General features: G+C 52.6%; 3 protein-coding genes across 3 annotated transcripts; 2 read left to right on the top strand and 1 right to left on the bottom strand.

The window, feature by feature from the left end:
* Positions 1-3,592: 3,592 nt before the first annotated feature.
* Positions 3,593-11,807, bottom strand: CTAM01_06157 (ubiquitin carboxyl-terminal hydrolase; the record flags this gene model as incomplete). Its single annotated transcript, XM_060522186.1, has 10 exons — positions 3,593-3,690; positions 3,767-3,823; positions 3,875-6,867; positions 6,926-7,035; positions 7,087-7,303; positions 7,355-7,658; positions 7,707-8,064; positions 8,117-10,814; positions 10,871-11,036; positions 11,099-11,807. 10 exons carry the CDS (start codon positions 11,805-11,807, stop codon positions 3,593-3,595), a joined length of 7,710 nt encoding a protein of 2,569 aa, XP_060383376.1.
* Positions 11,808-13,076: 1,269 nt separating this feature from the next.
* CTAM01_06156 (uncharacterized protein) lies at positions 13,077-13,379 on the top strand (the record flags this gene model as incomplete). Its single annotated transcript, XM_060522185.1, has 1 exon — positions 13,077-13,379. One exon carries the CDS (start codon positions 13,077-13,079, stop codon positions 13,377-13,379), a length of 303 nt encoding a protein of 100 aa, XP_060383375.1.
* Positions 13,380-15,151: 1,772 nt separating this feature from the next.
* CTAM01_06155 (uncharacterized protein) lies at positions 15,152-16,026 on the top strand (the record flags this gene model as incomplete). The annotated part of the gene is made up of 3 exons (XM_060522184.1): positions 15,152-15,216; positions 15,272-15,322; positions 15,408-16,026. The coding sequence occupies 3 exons, from the start codon at positions 15,152-15,154 to the stop codon at positions 16,024-16,026; spliced, it is 735 nt and encodes a 244-aa protein (XP_060383374.1).
* Between the last annotated feature and the right edge of the window lie 202 nt (positions 16,027-16,228).

The raw sequence follows: 16,228 nt of genomic DNA, 5'->3' as shown, positions 1-16,228 counted from the left end.
TCGCTCAATTTACTTGACGGTTGGCCGTAACAAGACTTCAGCTTGCAGGACATAGTAGGGCCACGGGAAAATAACATCAATCAATTCAATATACCCCAGGAAAACAAACCTTTTCGCAGTGACAACGTCTCGTCTCGAGATGCCGCTCGAGATAAATTGCCCCTCCCCGCTCCCTGAGTTCACTCCACCTTTTACCATGTTGTCGGGCTGTGACGAAGAAGCTTGGCGGGTGATCAATCTCATGGTCACTCATCGAGATTGCGACGATGAAAAGAACAGACGAGTTGCATACAGATAGGAAAAGAAGAGTGGGAGAGTCAGTGACGAGGGCAACTGGAAACGGGGCCAAGGAGCTTGGCGTGTTGGGCTTTTCTTGTCTGTCACCGTTGGAAGCAATTCTTGTCGACGATACATACAATGGTGCACTAGACTACCTACTAGGTAGGCAAGGACCAAATAAGAAACACTACCAAAATAATACCAAGAGACGAGAAACGGCCAATATAGAATTGTAAACTCCTCGAGTCGATCATAGGCAGAAAAAAAGAAGGTTTCTTCGGATCCGTCGCAAAAGCCACAACTCCTCATATTGGCTCTTTCCCGAGCGTCTCGTGACATTCTCATCTCAACTACACCCCATCATCCTATACCGTATCACGATCGAGACCAAGGCCGATTTCTATCCCTATCCTAACCATCGCATGAGAACTACACACCAGCATCGTCTTCTCTCCCTCTTTGGCCGCGGTCTACATCTCTCTTGGCTCAAACAGCCTGCCAAGATCTTGTCAGCCAGACAACTCACACATCACATCGGATCGAGAAAACGAACCTCCAACTACCTTAGCTTGCCTTGAACTTCCGTTCCACCACCGCCACCACAACCCACCCACTCACCGGCAGCTTTCCCCGCGCCTGCGCCTCGCCTTCATCTGAAGTTGTTCGTAATTAACCACAACCAACTTCTCTATCCTACTCAGCATACCTTACCTAACTCCTCACCTTCCCAGTGGTGTGGTACGCCGAAACTCTGAAGCACGTCACTTCAACTCTTCCCCCCTCTCTCCCTCCCCTTCAGTTCATGCACAGCAGCACAGAGGTCTGGTAGTGCAACCCGAGTGAGCCGAGCCTCATCCCATCATCCCGCCATTTTGATAGCAACCACACGAAACCGTCAAACAACCCGCCAAAACCTGCTTTTCTATTATCCCGACTACTAGCTTCGCGGGTTCCACGGTACTCTTCTCCCCTCCTCATCAGCTGTCGCCTGCGTCATCATCCACCCATCCATCACTCTTCTCAACCCCTCCCCTCCACACGAACATCACCAACTCTGTTTCGCCCAGCCAAACACCGGCCAAGAGATATCTCTCCTCTACCCCGCGATGAAAACCGCCGATTTTACAACTTACCAGCGCAATCATCGCCACATTTTCAGAAACTCTCTCTCTCCTCCCTCTCACCCATTCGTCCGACAACAACAAACGGGCATCACGGGATGACCTCACATTCCACCCTCACAGTACTTTTTCAAACACCCACAACATGCCGACGGTCCCGCCAAGCACCGCCCCCGAGACCCCCCGCCCCGGAACATTGTAAGCTCGCCGGTCCCCGATGTGCACCGATCCCGATGAGCTTCAAAGTCTAGGCTAGCCCATTGAGCCCCCCGTCCCCAAAAGACCTCGCTTTTCTCATACACCATAAACGTCACTTGTCGTTCCCTTCCCAAAAAAAAAAAAAACATCGGATGGACACCTTTCCTCTCCTCGTTGACCAACGGTTCTCGTAAACCAAATCAATCGCAGCCTAGCAACAAGTAACCCCCCCATAACCCCCCCCCCCCCCCCCCCCCCCCCCCCCCCAAAAAAACCCCCCCCCCCCCCCCCACTTCCCCAAAATTCGGCCCCCCCCCCCCCCCCCCCCCCCCAACCCCACCCCCCCAAAACCCCCCCCCAAAAAAACCCCCCCCCCCCCCCCCCCCCCCCCCCCCCAACCCCCCCCCCCCTCCCTCCTCACGCCCTCCCCAAAGTGCCCCCTCCCCCCCCCCGGCCACAACCCCCCCCCCCATATCCCCCCCCCGAAAAACCCCCCCCCCCCCCCCCCCCCCCCCCTCGGGGTTTCCCCTTCCCCCGCCCCGGGGGGGGGGGGGGGGGGGCGCTGACCTGCGACCTGCGACCAGCGCGGCCCTCAGCCAAACGAGAAAAAAAAAACGAGAAACAACTACCTACACGTCCCATCTACCTTACACCACGTCATCACCAGAGATCTAATTCCGGCCCTCCAGCCGCAACGTCATGAAAATCGCTTCCCACAGCGATTGCCCCCAGTCATCCCCAACCTCGGGTCTAACCACCCCATAGCCAATTCTCAACCTCTACCCAGCCATCATCCCCCATAAACGCCGGCCTCTCGCAGTATTCCCATACTCCGTAGGCAACCCCCCCCCCCCCCCCCCCCCCCCCCCCCCCCCCCCCCCCCCCCCCCCCCCCCCCACCCCCCCACCACCCCCACACCCCCCCCCCCGCCCCCCCCCCTCCCCCCCCCCCCCCCCCCACGCCCCCCCCCCCTCCCACCCCCCCCCCCCCCCCCCCCCCGCATCTAGGCCTGGCATGCCCCTCCTCTATTTCCAAAAGGGAGACAGAGAATTCCCATCCCCAGACCCTGGTTCGCTTCTCCTCCTTTTTCCAATCCATCTCTGTCTCCAGGAGTACTTCCGTAGATCTCTCCACGTGCCCACCCGACAACCATGCTGAGCGACCCCCTGTCCCTCACCAATGAAATCCAACCTAGACTTCCACTTTCTGCAAGTTGACCGACCCCTCCATGGCCCGGCGGCTACGAGGGAGCCACAGGATACCACAGTGACCCAATAATCCTCCCGTCACCGTCGCTTTATAGGTACTCCTTTAAGCCGCTTGGAAAGAACTAATATTGGAACAATCCCGTAGCATCATCACTATATTGAACGCTCATCATCACGTTACCCGTCTTCATATCCACTCACTAGCAAGAGCCGCGGGTACTACTTGATCTTCCATCGCTTCATCTCACCAGTCACTGTGCAGCTCTCAGCTCTTTACTTTACTCCTAATCGACTAGGCAAGTGTGCCAAAAATAATTCATAGACTTGATATCTCTCTATGAGACCCGGCTGCGAGGGGCTTGCTGATAATGCTGATCTCGGCATCAAGACCCATTTCTGGCTCTATCACACACTTCCTCGCAATCTCCGCATCCGCCTACTTCGTAGTCATCCGTCCAGAAAGAAAAAAAAAAGACCCAGTTTACAGCAATTCGTCAAAGGCCATGTATGAACCTGACCATGATACCCTGTCCCTTCGGCCGTTACTGCCCATCTGCTGGACTTGAAAACTTTTACCCTTCCTTGGGCCCTCAAACGCCTACACGCCATGTAAATGCAAGAAGCTTCCGCCGTCCATGTATAGCGCTCTCTGCTGCTAATTTCAGGACCCGTCCTTCGTCTCCTAGACGCCTTACGCGGTTGGCCTGTTTCCTACCACGTCGCACCATTTATGTTCACAAGTAATGTCGTAGTCGTTCAATTCGTCAGGGTCGCCGGGGGTTTCCGTCACTGGAGATCTGGCTCTGGAAGGTCGCCAGCCGCCTGCATACTGATGTCTGCAATGCTTTCCAGCTGCTCAGAGGACCCGCACGAATTCTCCCAGTCTTGACGGCCGTCCAGTCAGCCGTCACGGTTCCGAGCCGAGGGTGTCTGAATCACTGTAGAGTCCTGGAGACATACCGGAGCCCTCATCCTCCAATTCTTCAACCGTCATGCGGCGCAATGGCTCAAGGACAGCTAGCATTGAGTGTTAGCAGTGACTCAATCGTCAAACACTTGATTACTTACAGTGGTAGAGGTTTTGGTATTCTGCAAAGGTAATGAGGCGATCATTTTCGAGCCCCAGATCGACCCCAAAGAAGGGTTCGCACTTGGCAATAATGGCCTGGAGGTGTTCGGTGGAATGCTTTGCCACCTGAGCACGTCGCTTGACAAAGTATTCCTGAAGGTATACCAGGCAGCTCATGGCAAGCTTCCGTGCCGTTGCGTTCATAGCAGCCGCCAAACTCTCGTCTTCATCATCGAGCAAGTCATGGTTCTCGAACCACATACAGAGGAGGGTTTCCGTGCCCTGTCGCACATCTGCGTCGTAGTAGCCCAACAGAGGAGGTGCCCACATAGGGATAAACTCGACGTATTGAGGATACCGCATAGCCCGAATCTCCTCTCTTTCGTTCTGCAGATGCACATAGGCAAGTCGGAAAAACTCCAGAAAGGCCTGCCCGTCCGTGTTTTGGAGTGCCCTGCACTGGAATGCTATCGTGCGGAAGAGGGCCTGAATATTGGCTGCGTTTCTGCTCTCTTGGGAGTATATCGCAGCTGCTCTGATGTAAGGCGCGTTGGAATACTGTACTGCGCCGCCTGTTATCGTATTTCTGAGGAGTGTGAAGACTCTGTTATCCATGTCGGGGCTCAGGTGAATGATCCTTTTGATGATCGATGTTGTGTAAGCAGGCTCTTGGTCGATATCGATCAGCTTTTTGACAAAAGTACTGCCTGCGTCTAGCTTCCACTCGTGGGTTAAGACGTTGATCTCTTCTGGGGTCCATGACATTTTCGGCGCCTGATGTTCCATGTAAATATCCAATCGCATCTCGGCACTTTCGACGATTGTGTGAACGTCAAGGACATCTTCTAGAGCGTCCATGAAGTGGTCGATTAGCTGGATGATCATTTCGTACGATGTTGAGCGCGTATTGCTGATACGACGAATGACGTTCGTAAGCATTCGAGCGTAGTTGCTGGGAAGGTCCATGTTGGCATCAGCAAAGACAATGCGTAGCACCCTGTAGAACCAATTTTCCGCCATGAGCACAGCAGTCTCCATTGTGCCCAATTGCGCAAAGGCCAGGATAGTTTGAAAAACTTCAGGCCATGACCTGATATTAGCGTGGAAATTGTTCCATAGCGCCTCGAGCAGCTGAACGCACTGCATGATAACAGGGTCTTCGACCAGCTCGTCCTGTGACAGCCCCCACATCTCTGGCCTAGAAGTTTTGATCTGCCGCAGGGCCGTGAGGAAGAGACTGCCGATCGAGTATCTGATGGCAGGGTCCGGGTTTCTCTGCAAAAGTTGCCGGAATGCTTCGTGCCTCTCCTGGAAGTAATCAAAGAAGTCCGCAGCGCAATTAGCACAGTTGACAATGGCATGCTCAATCTCGTCTCGATATTCTTCAAAGTCGGGGAGGTCTTTGGTTCGGGATGCAACTTGGTCAAGGTGGCCAAGGAACATGAACATCGCATGCTGCTCAACGACGTGTGTGTCAGAACATTTCCCACCGTTTCGCATCATGGCATGTTGGAACACCCGGAGCACGAATTTCGAGTGGTTTGGGTCGTATAGGCAGTGTCTCCGTAGGAGCAACGTATTTTCCCCGTTGATATGGTCGATGACTTCGAGTGGGACCTCGACCTTCAATGGAGTCGGGATAGATTGGCGCTGCAACTTCTCTTGCTCTGCTTTCAACACCGAAGACCGTTGGTAGAAGAGCATGTATGCACTATACGTCTTGTCGTAAGCTATGCCGGTTTCCAGAGACCCATCCGTGCCACCAAAAGTCGACTCTTCCATCTTGGTTGGGTCCCAAGGGGTGACAAGGTCGTCATTGAACTCGAACCAAGCCTCCGAGGAGGCCGCCGTTGGTCTTTCCCGGATGTATGAGTAGTAGTGACCGGATTCTGCCGTACCAGCGTGAACGAGCACACCGACCAACTCGAACATATCCTCTTCACCAGGCTCGGAGGGAGAGTCAAGGTGTCCAACAGTGTAGGGCCGCATGTCGATCTGAGTTGGAAACGAAAAGTAATCGTTGATCTTGCTTCTCATCAGCGTCCGCAGGTTGAAATCGAACCGTTTGAGATGGAAAATCAGATTATCCGGAATGTCCTTCAAACAAGCCCTCTTCACTGCGTCCACATGTCGGTCGCAGCTCGAGCATTTATACTTGTTGTCTCCTTCCATGATCTCCCCGTCGACATAAGCCTGGAGACTATCTTGGAGGGTGCTCTTGCCCTTGATGTCGCACTGAATCGCCGAGAATGGCTCTAGTCGGTCAGAAACGTGTTCGCACTCCTTGGAGGCGACTTGCTGTACGAGCTGACCGCCGTAAAAGGATCTTAGCGTTTTTCTGTCATCTGCTGTTGAAAGCTGTCCTTCCCAGCGATCAAAAAGCAGGTTGTAGAATTCATCGACATCCATTTGGTTGTGAACGTCGATGACGGTCTCTTCATATGTCTTGATAGACCCGACAAGGAGGCTAGGATCGATGAATTTTCGAGAGCTCTCCTGCATGAAAGCGAAGAGTTTGCGCGTCTCTCTGAGCAGACCGTGGGTGTTCGATTGGGCTGGGATGCGGGCGTTCATCATGAATCGACGGAAGCCTGTATTCATGAAGAGCTGTGTGAAGAGCGAGTTCAGATAGCAAGTGTTGGACAGATTGCGGAGCCCGGCGTAGCCACAAGGAGCCCTCACGGCAGACATCCTGTCGAATGAAGGCTGTAATTCGTAGAGATATGGATCTGTCCTTCTGCATAAGCCGCGCCCCTCAGTAGTAAAGGAATGGGTGAGCAAACCGTTATCAAACTCATCAAACGGAACCAGCGATTCAAGAGCTTCTATCAAAGCGAGGAACTCGTAGTCTCGATCGCGAACTAGGTCGAAGATGATCTCGGCAAGAATTCCTCTAGTATTCGTCGACAGGAGAAAATTTCGAATCGAACTCAGGCTATGCTGCCCTGGTTGCGGAAACAAGTGTCTCCAGAACAGCTTTCGGCCAAGGTTTCTGCGTTGATAGTCAGTATCGATGCGGAGTTTTGCATGGTACCCTGTTATTCACTTACGCTGGAAGGCTGCTTTCCAAATCCACGTCCGATCCCTCGTCAAGGCAACTCTGGATAAGTCTCACTAAACCATTGGCCACAGCATCTTCGGTCCCGGCTTGCCCGAGTCGCTTGACATGGTCAGCACACTAATCTAAAAAGTCCGTCGCAGCGCTGCTTACCTCGGTAGAATCGTGCTCGAGTAGGAGCCTGCCACAGTCGCTGGCCAAAGCAGGAATGTCCACAACGGCAGCTTCATCGAATGCCATCTGATGTAGCAGGACGAGCGACAAGTCAAACACCTGCTGACACTGTTTGGGAGACTTTGCTGCTCTGATTATCAGTTGGTGCAACATTGGCCACAGGAATGCGCAGAACGAGTTGGTATTCGTGTTGGACCTGTTCGATGTGTCAGAGCTTGGCAGATGCTCTCTAGTATGTAATACGTACTCGTAGGGCACGATGACTCTTTCTTCCAATAGCTTGGCGACGTTTGCACGAATTGCATCTGACGGTTCATCGAGGAGTAAGATTCCCATCAACTCTTCGAGATCAGGCAACGCCTTCAGAGACATCCAGAAGGCAGAGTCGACGGCTGCGCTTCGAAGAATGGCCGAAAAAGTCGATGCGATGAGGGGAATCAAGCCGCTGTGGCTAGGAGCAGACACCGCGGACCGAAGAATCTCGATGAGGCGGTCTGCAGGCGCCATAGCTACCGGCTTGGGCCGTACATCGATCTCGTCGACATCAGGGTCTATTGCGACGTTAGATTGTCCAAGTCTTAAAGATCTCCGCAACTCACCTCTGAAAGTCAGTCCGTAGACGTTCATGAAGTTGTAAGTCAGGCGGTTCTGGAGAGCTCCAGAGGCACAGTCACCAAGGATTTCACGATCGGAGATCGCCGCCACAACCAGCGCCCTCACCCTGACGAGCGCGTCTAGATACGCGTCAACATCTGCATCAACGGCATCGGTAAGTGTCGCCGCAGCCTCGGTCAGTCGACGGCCGGCAGCTCCTATGTACTCCGTCATGGCGTACAGGGCATATAGCGACTTGAATGGCTGGCCCGAAGGAAAAACTTGTCGATATGAGGCATCTGACGAATCGAAGGTAGCCAACATGTGTGTATCGGCAGGCAACCCCGTGAGAAACGTGTGCATCTGTGACTGAGTTAGCTCATTGAAACCAGGCCTGGATAATTCGAGTGCAAACCTCTGTGGCAATGACCTCTTTCATACTCAAATAGTCCCAAAGCTGCTCGAAGTGGCCCAGGATTTCTATTTCCAAGAGGGAGGCACCTGGCTTGATTCTAGACGCCATGGCTGTACCGTTCTCCTCCCGTTTGACCAGGATGAGACCATCGTGGATCTTCAAATCTTCGAGAGACTGACAAACGTTATTTTCGTTGGGTGCAAACGGGTGGCCGCGGTAGTAAATGCGGTAGTTATCGAAGCCCGTTGCTTGCCTGATGGTGGCTAAAAGGGAGGCGGCTGTATTCTGCCGTCCGACTTCGAGAGGAATGATGTCTGTCTGCTTGTTCCCATCGAAGGACTGGACTTTGAGCTCAGCTGACTCTCCTTCGGCTATACTCGGCGAGCCAGGTGTCAAGGCGCGGAGGTCGGGAGCAGAGAAGTGGTCCTTGGCTTGGTGAGCTTTCATAAAGTGCCGCAGAACCGCAAGAGATCGGCTGAAAGTTCGCTCTTGTTCCAGAGTCTGCTCCTCGGTTGATATGATAGCCATAGACTCATCGTCGCTAGGCTTGCTGCCGTCGGAAGCCTCCAGCCGCTTCGCAGCGTCTAGCATCTGCTCGAGGCATCGATTTACGAGGCCCAGATGAACCTGGCAAGCTCTGTGATGAGGGTATGCCATAATAGACTTACTATCGACATAGATGTCACCTACGAGCGTCTGAATCGCAGCATCCACGAATGGCAGGTCTTTGGCAACCATAACTCCATCTTCAGCGTCAAGAATCATGCGCCAAAGCTGTTCAACTCCGCTCTGCGCGAGACTCTCAACGTCATCCAGTATGATATCATTGATGTCATTGACACGGGGAAGAACGGCGTTTCTGACGAATTCCAATGCTCCTCCGCAGAGACAATTGCGGGGAAGATTCGGTAGGTAGTCGCTGAAGCAGACTGATAGGAAAGGGTTGCCAAATGCTGTTTTGGGGAGGGAGTTCAAAATCTTCCAGCCGTCGTCCCGATCGTCTTGACTCGCTGCACCATGGCCCACAAGCATATCCCAAAGGCGTGGACCCAGGTCTGATGTGACTGTTGACGGCTCGTAAGCCAGGATATTGGTAATGAGATCTCTTCGAGAATGGTTGACCGCCCCGCCGAGGGTCCTTCTGATGCCATTGTGCTTCCCTTGCTCAATCGCATGCTCAAGTTCATCAATAACCAATGATGTCAAGTTATGGTCTGTCGTCAAGGTCCGTAGCTCGGACGCCACAGCAGGCCGTAATGCCATTGAGAGACATGACAAAGTGCCCAATGTCGTCGATGTCTTTGCAGCGATATCTTTGATGCAGTCGAAGTAGATCTCTTTCCGCACTTCGGGTTCAATACCGTCTCTCACTAGTTCTCTGAACTTGTTCATTGCAAAGTGATGAACGTCTGGGTAAGCAACGACCGAATCCGAAACATATATCGAGGATTCTCGCAAAAGTCGGATGCAGATACTCAACGGCAGCACGCTCTGCGACTCGCCCGCAATTTGGGTTTTGTGCTGAAGAGACTTCAGGCTTTGGTCGCAAAGACCCCGTAAAGATGCGGTGAAATTCTCGATGGGCAAGGTTTGCATCTTCTCGCACAAGTAGTGCAGCTCCTCCTTGGAGAACAAGTTTGTGATGCCCGTTGTCATGCGAATCAAAGCTTCTGAAACTCGTGGATCTTGAGCAGTGGTGATGGTCTGCCATAGCAGATCGGTTTGCCCGCTACGATATAGGCGAGTAACGACCAGGAACCCGACGATATTACCGCTCTCGACTGTGATTTCGGGATGGCATGTCGGTCCCAAGATGTAGTCGACTAACTTGGTTCGAAGAAGGTACTCGGCCACGTAATTCAAAAACTGCTTACACTCCTCATCTTCATTGTCGCTGTACCTCTTCCAGCAGGTAACCAGATCATGGCACATGTTCGATGCTGCCAGGACACGCAGCTGCATCTGACTCGACGTGATGAGCTTTCCGTATATTCCAAGTCGCCATTCCAGCGAGATGGCCTCTGGGATGAATTTGGAGGGCAACTCAGGGTGTTTTTGCTGGTACGCTCTCAGGCGCTCTGTGGCCAGTCTGTGTTCACCGTTGAGGCAGATTTTGAAAACCTCCGAAAGCGAATGAATGAGATTTGTTGTCGTGTCGTTTGAGAGCTGAGTTACCTTGTTTTCGATCGTTGCGGAAAACGCGTTGGAAGCTAGGTTGTACAGCAAATGACCGTCCGCCACTCTTACTTTCGCCATCTCTAGGCTCTGGGGGGAGGCTTCTCGGTGGATACCCTGAACAACCTTTTGAAGGATATGTGCAGCAACGCTGCAAATCGGCGCGAGTACGTCCATCAAATGTTGATATCTCGGCGCATTGCTCAAGTGTATCTGAGCTAGCTTGATCAATCCTTTGATACCACCGATTCCCGCCTGGAAAGTGTTCAGCATGTCAGTGCTGAGCAGCTCTTCGTCAGGTATTTGACCGTTCTGAGCCCGGCTATGTTCTCTCTTAGCGAATGACGTCAAGGGCTGCAAAAAGCGAAAGAGAAGAAATTCCGGCTGACGCCGTTCGTCGCCTGGAGACATCTGAAAAGCCTGAGCTGTGATGAAATCGAATTCGACAAAATGAGCGGTCATCCTGGCATAGGCGTGAAAAAATTGGCCAATCGTTTGCCGTGTTTCCAGTGGGATAGGATGTCTGAAGAAGATGTGTGAGTAAGTAACCATTTCAATAAGACGAATCAGAGTACTTACTTTCTAGTCGCCAAAGCCCAGGCGATTTCGGGAAACATGTGCCAAAAGGTGTGATAAGCCACTTGAGACTCGTAGGCGACCCTGCCACCAACAAGGCCAACGTATTTGACGTATGAGACCATCCAGGCATACAGAGACTCTAGCACAGCTTCTTCCGGGGGCGCTTCTATACTCAGTTAGACCAGTACAAGCTTTCTTGAGCTTGAGCTTGAGCTGCACAGCACTCACGGGAACTTAGATATTGAACTAGCTTCGTGACAGTATCAGGAAGTGACTCGTGAGCCTCGTGGTACGGAAAATCGGGGGTAGGGTCGAAGGATGCAGCATCCTCGCGAATGATACTGACATCGTCGTCGTACGGAGCATCCTGGTCATCGTCGGTTATTGCAACCACCTCGACCTCGGGGCTCTGTGGGCTTGACGACGAAGAAGGTGGGGTATCTGTGATCTCGATAGGAGCTTGCGCCATGTCGACTTCGCCCAGGTCTTCAACGCTCTTCTTCACACCTTCCGAAAGTTCAGTTGGTGGGTCTGGTATGGTCCGGGGTGTCGGCGAGACAGGAGAGGAGGAGAGAGGATCGGGCTGGGTGGCATTGCGTAGGTTTATCGTGACCCGGCTAGAGGAAGGTTCTGTCGGAGGCTCTCGAACTGTCGACTGCCGTTCTGGTGTTTGCGGGGTAGAGGAATGTGTGTCTATCTTCATGGCAGAGTCTTGTGTGGCAGCTTCGTCGGGGCGGTTTGCCGCTGGTGAGCTCGAGGTATCGATGCTCGCTTTGGTACTATCGACGGAGAGGCTCCGGGAGCCACCAGACATGGACGTTCGGCGTCGTTTCCTAGAAGAATCGTCGCCGTCGGTGAAGGGGTTCGGCCTCGTTGAGCTAGGCTCTGAGGAGACCGCGCGATCTGGTGCTTCCGAGGATCCTGTTGGTAGGTCCATCTGGTTGATGCAATGAAGTATTGCAGCGCGGGTCCTGGAGCTCCAGAGACGTCACTCGGGCGCGAGAGACGACTCGGTAGCAGCTGGTCGAAATTAGCATGTGGGTTCTTTTGTAGGCTGGTAGTGATGATTGGAGCCGCGATGGAGGTATGTTGGCGTAGTGATGATGGGGGGTTGTTTTTTTTCTCTTGGAGAAGTGGATAACAGATGGTGATCAGGCTGCAGCAGCTTGATCCCTCAAAGCAAAGGCGAGAGAAGGTAAGGTGAAAAAGTCGGGGAGGTCGGCGCTAAGATGCCAAGGTGAGGGTGACAGTGACGATAGCAACGTGCAGGCTGAGGTCTAACGCAGCAAGAACGTCAAATGGAAAGCACACGGCGGCGTGTCGAAGGTGGGCTTTTTTGGGGAGGGAGCAGGGGTTGCACGTCGGTCCTTTCGGGTACTTAAAAGAGACGCGGTGCAGGCGTGGAGGACGTGAATCCACTAGAGCTAAGAGCTTTGGAGGGGGAGGGGGGGACTCGTCTGTTTTGGAGACGAACAGATTGGGGGGAAGAGAGATGAGGTAATGAGGAAGAATGGCAGAGACCTAGGTACCTGCTTTGGTGCAAGATTTGGAGGAGCAGGGCATGTACCTTACCTTTGGGTGGTGGGAGTGTTGGTAGTTGTAGCTCCCGTCTGTGAGAAATGGAACCTTTGAGCTTCCGGTAAATCTTGGCTCGCGTTATGAGATAAGTAAGGTACCTAGTAAGGTGTGTAGCTACGATAGCTTGACTATGTACCTTACCTCAAGGCGCTTGGCGAAAGGTAGGTAGAAGGGCGATGCGCAGGTGAAAGATGTTCGGGAGTGAAAAGAGCTGGATTGAGTCTGAAGAGAGGTGTTAGATGAGCATTGGATGTCTGCCTTTACATAATTTTTCTCCTTGCGTGACAGACCCAAGGCATACCTCTCTGGGTCTCTCTGGCTTACCTACCTAGGACAGCACTCGCCGGTCAGAGTGGTTGAGGATAAGGTGCTGGCAGAAGCTTTTGGACGATAAGATAGATCCTCGAGATGATAGGTGCGGGGTGGGGTGCCGGTGCAATGCGAGGTCTTTGGTGCCCATGTGGCTCAAGCTCAAGGAGAATAGGTACCTACCTACCGGAACGAATAATCAGGGCACCAAGGTACCTGAGGCACCAGAGACGAAAGTGGAGACAGCCAGAGATGGCGGGACCTTCTAGGCGTAGGTAGATAGGTACCTTGCAAGTTGCACATCAGGCTCTCGCGACACATGGAAGGTGACGGCGACATCAAGCAGCCCTTCTCTTTGCTGACCATCACCTTATTTTTGCTTTGCGATGAACCATTATCGCTACATTTCCAAGGAGTTCCATCTTTTGCTTGGAAGAACAATTACAATCTGATGGATTGGCACCAGACAAGCGGCCAACTCTGCTTAAGTACTGAAACTACAATCGGTCCACAGGTTGTGGCTCACGGGCGAGGGAGGAGCACAAATCATGGTCTGTACCTGCCTAACTCAAGTTACACAAATAGACAGGACAAGAATGGGAAGCTACATAGAAACAAGTAGCGGTCAATTGTATTTATGAAAACTTCAGCTCTCGTCTCTTCCTAGGGAGAGGTTTCGGCCTTTCATTCACGAAATGCATCCAGGTAAAGAAAGGAATGGCCATACTCCAGCAACGTGAGACAAAAAATGAGGTATTGTCATTGAACAATGCACTCAGGTACAGCAACCAGTGAGTGACCAGCCCAAAGACGTTGACACTAGGTAGTGCACCTTGTCAAGGACATTCTAACGCCCAAATGCGACTTGAAGTCAAATGTGCTCGTATCTCCAAGTTTGGCCTGAGCTCTGGAAATGCGCCAAAGGAATTTTGGCCGAGGGTATGCCGTCAAATATCATAATCACTCTTTAGCGTCCACTGACCAGAGTTGGTCAATCCATACTACTTGAAATGTCAAGATGCGCCTATGGAAGCTCGAACAGCATCGTCTTCAGTGTCGAAGTCCCTTGGAGAGCACGAGATAGAATGGAGTTCATGAATCTCGACAGAGAGTCCTCCGTACTTCTTTGGGCGAGAGGTGACCCTGGATGGGTAGCTTGGTTCATAGCAGGCAGCAACCCAGAGCCGGGCTCCTCCATGTTCCGGTCTACCTAGTTCCATCCATAAGGTACGATCGTGTGTCTGTACGGGATCAGTCGGAGTCCCAGCTTGTTATTACATCGGCGACCTTGGGTATGCCCAGGGCAAAATGCCTAGGCAGAGCAGCCTCCGACCCGGCACAGAGCATTGTCACATTTGAGTCGTGCCATATGAGCATTCTCTTTCGGAGTCCAGTCTCGTATCGGAACCGACCAGATGACACATGAAAAGCTTCCGTCACTTTGGTCATAACTCAACGTCGCATTCGGCCTCTCGGCGACCCTTGCGCGACCCGGCTCTTCCATCCGCAGCTGTCTGTCCGTGCCCCCCCGAGGGGCTTGGAGCTCATGCGGGGCCGGTATTCTTAGCGGCCCATGTCCATGCAAACTCCCCTCAACGACCCCAACGTCGACATTCAGCCGACTGCCCGCATCGACATGATTGGGATCAGGTACCTCAGAGAGCTCAAGAGGGCGTCCAAAGGCCCTAGTCAAGGACCGACCTCTGTCACTACCTACTTTCCAGCCGTGTGCCAAGCTCCTGGCCCGACTCATCATCACCCTCCAACTTCCAAAGTTTGAAGCTTTCGATGCCCGTTCATCTGTTTCCTTCCTCTAATGATCCATCATGTGGCGCTAGTGCCACCTCGCTTATCTGTCTATCGGCCGCTAAAGCCAATTACCTTAGTCCCCTTGTTGCTTCCGACTGACGAGTTTTATTTTTGTCCTTATTTCTTTTCTTTGGGCAACGACTCGCAAGTGTTGGTATTGACCCCTCCAGCCGTGCGTTTTGGTCAACAGCTAATTGCATGACACCTCCTGCTATAATTATCCCGATTGGAAAAGCCAAGTTCAACTCGATTGTTTGCTGTTTCCTACAAGCATCGACCAAGCCTTACGGGTCAATACCCATCCATGATTTGAACTTCTCGAGCACCAGCCACCCAACTCCAACCTTCGACTTTTGATTTGCTAGCCCCTAAACTACTTCCAGTGGACCGTCAAATCCAACGTCTCTCAGTTGCAACAGAAATTCACAGGGCTACCATTACGCTCTACTCGTCTGCTCATTCGGCTGCTTCACCTGGAAACTCACTCTCTGGGGCACGGTGCTGGTATCGCTCCCGACTCGAGTCCTTGACTTGCATACCAAACGACCAATCGTGACGTCTGGTCACGTTGAATAAGACATCAAAATGGCCAACCAACTGCGTAAAAAGTTGGTGCATTCAGTTGGCACACCATTTTCAGCAGTACAATGGTAGGAGTGCTTTTGACAGGTCTATTTAAGTACTCGAATTGCTTACACACTACAGGCCCGAGGTCGCCTTTGAAGATCAAGACGCCATTCTAGAGTTACTTTGCAGGTACTTCTTTGAGATTCATACTCGGGCTACTGGCTCGGGCTACTGGCACGTGTCTACATTGAAATTGAGCTGACCAGACACACAGTCTGTTGACACCACTAGGTCAACACCGCCAAAGGCACGTCAAGGCTTCGGAAGGTAAACGGGCCGCCAAAAGGAAGAGAAAGGAAGAAGGAGCTGCTGGCAAGGAGCCCGAGAAGAGCGAACGTCCACCACTGCCAGAAATCGCCTCTTTCGTCGACGTTGGTCTAGCAAGTATCACCCGTAACCTCGAACGACTCGCATCGACGCAGCAAGGATCAGAGCCAGACACCGATGGAGCCAGCACGGCGGCAGTCCCCCCTGCTCCATATGCCCTTATATTCGTCGTCCGCTCCGGCCAGTCATCGGCCTTCAACTGTCAACTGCCCCAGATGGTAGCCGTGGCCTCCAATACCGCTGCACCAGCGTCTGCAACAAGACTAGTCGGATACTCCAAGCCATGTGGCGAGAAACTCAGCGCTGCCGTCGGTATCCCGAGGGTCTCGTCGATTGGAATCCGGGTCGGTGCCCCCATGTCGAAGGCGCTGGTAGACTACGTTCAGAAGCATGTCTCGCCTATCCACGTCGCTTGGTTGGACGAGGCAAAGGATGCTGTCTACCGTTCCACGCAGTTGAAGGTGGAAGAAAAGATGGTACCGGCCAAGAAGAGCGGCAAGGCATAAGATAATAGGAAACGCCAAATTTCTGCTCGACTTGAAAGAACTACAGCGAAATACAGATGGTCATGAGATACCCATAGCTCGCCCAGCAATGCAAATCGACCTGCCAACTCGAATACCCAGATTTTCCCATTCTGCCCTCGCTGAATTAGCTTTTATTTGATGGTATGCATATGCTAGATATTCGAGGTAAATAAGGGGACCG

Source organism: Colletotrichum tamarilloi (assembly GCF_030869305.1).
Source record: "Colletotrichum tamarilloi strain Tom-12 chromosome Unknown Scaffold_16.1, whole genome shotgun sequence".
NCBI lineage: Eukaryota > Fungi > Ascomycota > Sordariomycetes > Glomerellales > Glomerellaceae > Colletotrichum > Colletotrichum tamarilloi.
The sequence above is the reverse complement of the archived record's forward strand: the minus strand, read 5'-3'. Positions and strand labels throughout refer to the sequence as shown.